Source organism: Trachymyrmex septentrionalis, unplaced genomic scaffold (genome assembly GCF_001594115.1).
Source record: "Trachymyrmex septentrionalis isolate Tsep2-gDNA-1 unplaced genomic scaffold, Tsep1.0 scaffold126, whole genome shotgun sequence".
In the NCBI taxonomy this organism is placed as follows: Eukaryota; Metazoa; Arthropoda; class Insecta; order Hymenoptera; family Formicidae; genus Trachymyrmex; species Trachymyrmex septentrionalis.
Genome location: NW_017304395.1, coordinates 54,003 through 60,457, shown reverse-complemented (window position 1 = coordinate 60,457; position 6,455 = coordinate 54,003). Strand labels below are relative to the sequence as shown.

At 28.0% G+C, this 6,455-nt stretch overlaps 1 protein-coding gene across 1 annotated transcript in view; it reads left to right on the top strand.

The window, feature by feature from the left end:
- LOC108756342 overlaps window positions 1–6,455 on the top strand; it is a 30,570-nt gene that overhangs the window by 16,054 nt on the left and 8,061 nt on the right. The window contains exons 8-17 of the mRNA XM_018500088.1: window positions 427–473; window positions 691–776; window positions 1,282–1,426; window positions 1,739–1,875; window positions 2,190–2,253; window positions 2,658–2,786; window positions 3,405–3,527; window positions 3,720–3,823; window positions 4,435–4,579; window positions 5,398–5,475. Of these exons, the coding sequence (XP_018355590.1) occupies window positions 427–473; window positions 691–776; window positions 1,282–1,426; window positions 1,739–1,875; window positions 2,190–2,253; window positions 2,658–2,786; window positions 3,405–3,527; window positions 3,720–3,823; window positions 4,435–4,579; window positions 5,398–5,475 (1,058 nt within the window). The remainder of the gene's footprint in view (window positions 1–426; window positions 474–690; window positions 777–1,281; window positions 1,427–1,738; window positions 1,876–2,189; window positions 2,254–2,657; window positions 2,787–3,404; window positions 3,528–3,719; window positions 3,824–4,434; window positions 4,580–5,397; window positions 5,476–6,455) is intronic.

The following is a 6,455-nucleotide window of genomic DNA, read 5'->3' as shown; positions in this document are numbered from 1 at the left end:
ATAACCAGGAATGCATTCTTTTTTTAACAGTTAGTTGTTAAATATATACATATACATATATATATTTATTTATTTATTTAATCGGTGTGTTTTCATTTGATCACAAGGGAAACTACGCGAAATTTCTGAAGAATGTGCACACGGAGCAGGCGGCAAAATTGCAGGCAAAAAATCAGCACGAGTGCGATCTTCTGGAAGATATACGGTAAGATTACTGCATAAATCAATAGCATGTACCATTAAACAATAGTATTAAGACCTAATTGCTTTAACAATGTTTTCAAAAAAGTTAAGTTCGAACTATATTTTAAAGAATTCTATGTCGTTCTATTATCATTATTATTTCAAAATTGTGTAAATCTGAAATTAAAAAAAAAATGATTTTAATATAATTAAATAAAAAAGCGGTAATATTTTATTTTTTCAGTAATTTCACGATAAAAAAGTCGGCCATCGAAAAATCCTACTCTGAGGTAAGGAGTTTTATCTGTTCAGAGTATTTATTACTATTAATTCTTTAAATTCTTTGAACTGGAATCTCACTTTAAAGAGTGAAAATTAAGTCAAGCTTAAAAGAGTGGCTTAATTTTCAATCTTTAAGAGTGAAATTTTATTCTTTAAATTTGTGATCTATTCCAAAAGTTTCAGAGAGAATTTTTTATAACTATGATATTTTGACATATTTTTCAGGCGCTACTCAAAATATCATCTGCATATTTAAATAAGAAGATACCGAACATACCAGATCTCAAAGTCGATGGAGCAGAAGAGAAATGGTAATTAGAGTATGAAAAACGAAAGTCCGCAAATATGTAATTTGTTTTTGTTTCTGTATGACATATACATATATATTATAGAAAATTTTACACCGTAACAATTATCTTTGCACATCTACAATATTTAATTTGAGAACAAGATTAGATTAATATTTAATTTGATAAAATATATTGATATTTAATTTAAAACAAAATTTATTTTATAATCTGCGTTTATATAATTAGTTGTTATTATAATTTCTGATGATTAATTGATCCAATTAATATGTACATTAAAATTTTTTTATACGTATTGTGTAACAAAGGGGCGAATAAAAAAATCAATATAATTTAATAAAGATAATTATTTTCGCGTACCATGCAAAGCGTAAGCATGGGAATTTGACCTCTACGGATTTGTACCGGTTTCAATCCGCGGCTGTTTATCGATCGGGGGAAGTTTGCCAAGGAGAAGAAGGGTCATAGGTAAATGGCAATCCGCTGGCGGGCGGTCGAATGATTGTAGGAACATGTGGAACGTATGGCGAACTGTGCTGGAGGAGAATGAGAAGCTGGCGCGTGCACGCCTCGCTGCTGTCGAGGTCTTCCAGCAGCAAATCGCCGATGATGCTAAGGGCCTCAAGATGCACAAAATACAAATCTCTAAGAAGGTACTGATTTTGTCATAAATTAACATTAATATACATTTTATACATTTACATTTTATTCGATATAAATATGTATATAAAGACAATAAGTTGAAAAGAAAAAATTTTAGAAATTTTAGAAAAAAATTTCATATAAAGAAATTTCGTATATAGTCGTTTATAAATGTAATTTATATAAATATTTACATAATTTATAAATATCATTATTTGTGTGTGTGTGTGTGTGTGTGTGTGTGTGTGTGTAAATATAATATCATAAGTGCTACGTGTATATATGGCGTATTGCATCAATTTGTGTAATAAATGGTTTTCTAGGCAATCGACCAATTACTGATAGTACAAAAGGAGCTCCAAACATGCGTACAGGATGTGGACAAAACGAAGAAATTGTACTTTGACGAGGAACACAGTGCACACGATGTGCGCGACAAAGCAAAAGACATTGAAGAAAAGTATGTACTAAATATTAAATTTTGCTTATCTGCTTAAATCGTCGACTTTCTTAATCACGAAAATATTTTCACGAAAAAATTTTGCGAAGATTTATAGAATTCTTAATAAAATTCTTATAAAACATAAATTTTAATATATTTGATAAGAAATATTTATATCTAACAATAAGTTTTCTAACATATATTTTCTTTGTTACAACAATTTTTGCAACTTTTTGACAATTTGTTCTTTTCATACACATATTGTTAGCTAACTACACAAGCCGGCTACGTAATTGCGAATGTAATAATTTATGTTCAATCGATGTTTTCAGACTGAAGAAGAAGAAAGGTTCTTTCTTCCAGTCGATAACGTCTTTGCAGAAAAATAGCGCTAAGGTATATGACCTTATCATAAAAATTAATCAATTATTGCAGACATTTTGAAACGTAAATCATCGTACAAGATTCTTTGACATTTTATAATTCTTTCATGATATTTTGTATAGATGTAATGATATTTTTATAAGTAAATATATGTTTCAGATATTTTGAATATCCTAATATAGAAAAATAATAATAATAAAATAAATAGAATTCGTTAGTTTTCTTTATTACTCTTTACAAAGATTTAAATTACTATGGCAATATTTATTATGTTAATAATTATAAATTTAATTTAGTTAGATAAATGTAGTACACTTCTTATACTTATAATTAAATCAATTTAAAAAATCAATTTTACATGCATTTAATGTGATAACAGAGTTAAGTTTTGATTAATCCATTTGCAATATTGTCAGGTGAGTTCGAAGCGAGACGCTTTAGAGGAGAAATCAACTGGTGCTCGCAATGATTATCTATTAGCCCTCGCTGCAGCTAATGCCCATCAGAACCGATATTTTGTAATCGATTTACAGAACACCATGCAGGTAAGTTCTCTACAACGGTGTTGATGATATGACTAAGACCAGAAAATATTTGAGTGTTCAATTCTACATTAAATGTAATTCGAATTTTTTTTAAGTCAAGTTAAGGCAATAGTTTCAAGTGTCTCACTCTATATGCATTAATATGTCAATTGCCTGGTGAAAGAAACCTTCATATATTTCATAATATAATATATTTAAGAATAATTCATTAAATTCATTCAAATAATGTTTTCAGTTTAGGAAGATTTTTGAAAAATACATTTAATTTTCTTCAGATTGTTTCATATTTTTTTTGAAAATTGTAGAATGAGAAATCTTGAATATTTCAGAACATGAATATATGTATATAAAAAATTCCAGAGAAGATGTAGACTTTCTCAACATTTCTGAAAAATATTTTAATTCAAATGAAAAAATCAAAAAATTTTTAAAAAGTCATCAAATTATACAGGACTTCTGAAAAATTTCGAAATTTATGTAGAAATTCTGAAAAACGAAGGGAAAATTATATAAAAAAAATTTTTCGCTAAGTTCTTGTCTTGATTTCATCTTCACAAAATCTTGTTTTTATATTAAATTTAAAATTTTTAATTTTTTTCTTTTCTTTGCGTTATTTAGTATTTGGAGCAAGGAGTTTATGACAAGGTAGCTGAATACTTAACGCTGATGGGACGCACGGAGCTACTTACTTGTTTAGCTACCCAAAACAGCTTCGGGAAGATTCGCGATCAAGCTCAGCAGGTACGTCTAAAGATTAACATTAGAATAATTGATTAATAATATTATTTTATCATTTATTTTAATTTTTGTATTATTTTATCTGATTATTCCGAGATTTGTATCTTTTTAATCTTTATCATATTGATATCATTAAAAAAAATATTTATTTTTCAATACAATGAGGAAAGAACAAGTAATAATGTCGAATTATAGCTCACGAGGGAATACAATATCCAATGTTGCTGTTTGTACTATCCCGTTTTGAAGCAACACATTCAATATGAGTTCGAGGCTTGCGATAGCGATCCGGTAGATAGGTTTGTAGCTCATCTCTTTCTATGTATTATAAAGTCTGTATTATATTAGTTTTATATAATTTTTATATTTTTATATCGTTTATTTGCTACAACAATGACATAACTAAAAAATTGGCATTTTTTTTGTTACTTGTAAAAAAGTACATATTTTTACTCCTTTATGAGTTGCATTCGAGGAGCACGTTATCAGCGCTATTCATGTCATTTATCCTAGTTTTATATCTAATAAACAATGAAGAAAGAATGACATAAATAGCGCTAATAATGTCTCCCCGAATGCATCCCAGCTATTACATCAAAATTACATTTCAAAATTAATGTTAGAAAATTGTAATAATTCAAAACATTCAAACTTATTTTCTGGAAAACTTCGTTTTTTGAGTTATTGTAGCAAATGAGTGAAATACATTATATATTTGTAATATTATGTTATATTTTTCTAACATCTTGAACATAAATAATTCACTAACATGAATAATTTTTTATTTTAAATCATATTGAAATGATAACGAAATAAATATTAAATAATCAATGTTAAATTAAAATACTTTCTCTTTATATATAAATAAATTTTAATAGCATTATCTGGACGATATTTTTGACGAATCTAGGGTAACTGCCGATCATGCAGCGGCGATGACATTGGGCAAAGAAGCGCGTCGCTGGTCGACGAAAATTGCCCGCGAGGTTAGCAGCATCCGTGAAAATAACCGGAAACTTCAAATATTATACCAACTTAAAGATGCTGGTCAGAAGGTTCGTGTCATTTAGATTTCCTGAAAAAAAATCTCATAATTAATTAACATGAATATAACATTCTAACTCCTTAATATTAAAGAAAGAAACTTATTGGATCGCACATGTGAACACACAACTAATAAGAAGTAAAAGCCTTTAACAGTCGAAAATAGTGGATCTTAAGTGCTTAAATCTTGTCTCAAATAATTCGATACTACATACGTCATCATGAACATTGAGCACCGAATTAATTTTTTGGACTTTTAAAACGCAATCGACAAAACTATAGTAGTAATATAATAATTTGACGCTCATAGGCATCTTGAAAAGATCTTAATGCTGATAAACTTATTTAAATATGTAAATAATTTTATTGTTCCTATTGATTGTCTAACTCCATTAAAGAATCATCGAAATTCTATATTTTTAATGAATTTTAAAACAATACTTTTTCAAGTCATCTTTAATGAGATGATTTCTACATTTTATTATCATTATAAAATAATTGACCCTAGAACACACACCTTCCGAAAAATTCTAAAATCCATGGACCTGAAAAATTTATTATAATTTTGAGAGGCTGTAACTTCGATTTAGATTAATATGTATTTTTATGGATTCTCATTTTTTATTTAAAACTCTGAAAATATTACAACTCTGTCACACATGTCGTAATGTCAAAAAGTTATATATTGTTAAATTATAAAATCAAATTCGCTTTCTTTTTTGTTCATTTACGGAACAAGCGAAATTTCAATTGAATATGGGAAACCCATATCTCTGTTCTAAAGTTAATGTATGTATAAGCTATAAGACTTTCTAATTTTTTTTTTCAGACTGATCCGAATGATCCTAATGGTCCAGATTTAGATACTAAAATTGATGAATTAAAGCACGCTGTTCGACGAGCGGAGGTACAGAACTTATCTTCCATTCATAAGAAAAGAAAGAAAAATTATTTATTTAGATATGCAACCTTGGCTATAAGTATAAAGTACCCTTACAAATTGATGTAGGGTAAATGGATCCAACAATGAATCATGTAAATTTCAGAGGCTCGAATTTCTCTTAGTTATTGAATTGAAGATCTGAATTTTTGCATACAGTTTATGAATTTTGTTGACTACATATTGTAAATAATTCAAGGATAACTTTTAAGTTATCCTTGAAGTTTAGTCAATTTCGATTATTTTAAAAAATGAGAAATGATTCATTGTGTACAAGGGGTGTTACACAACCATGCTATTTTTAATAATGAACTACATGTTTTATACTGCGAATTGTTCGGATTATTTTAGTTTTGCTATATTTTAAAATGTTTATTTATAAAATAGATAATTATAAGATAGTGAGGATTCACAAGGCAGATCACTGCGTTTTTCTTTCGTTTTGAGTGAAAACGTGTCAAATGAGTATATTTTTATTGAGATTTTAGGTGGGGCGAGGGGCTGTATTCTAAATAATTATTACAATAAATTATTATTTTGAAGGTATCATAAAAAAGGTTAGTGGTCTACAATATATTAGGTTATTTACTATGTCAAAATGATTCATTGTAGAGCACTTAATTTTTTCCAAGATAATCTCTTAAATAATGTGGTAAAATAATGTAACAGAAAAAGTTGCTTACAGAATAATAAAGCCAAATATGCACACAAAACTATTGCACAATGAAAAAAATGATAGGTATAATAACAAAAATATAAAAAATGCAAAAATATAAAAATAAATAAAATTTATAAAAATAATTTACTTTGCAACCCAAAATTCTTAAAATGCGACATTACATGGCCATCCTTGATGCTGTCTGCCACTCGACTGGGGAGCTGAGAAAGGGTTCGAGAAAGGGAAAATGCGAGTTGTTGCATGATAACAGCACAATCTGATAACGTCG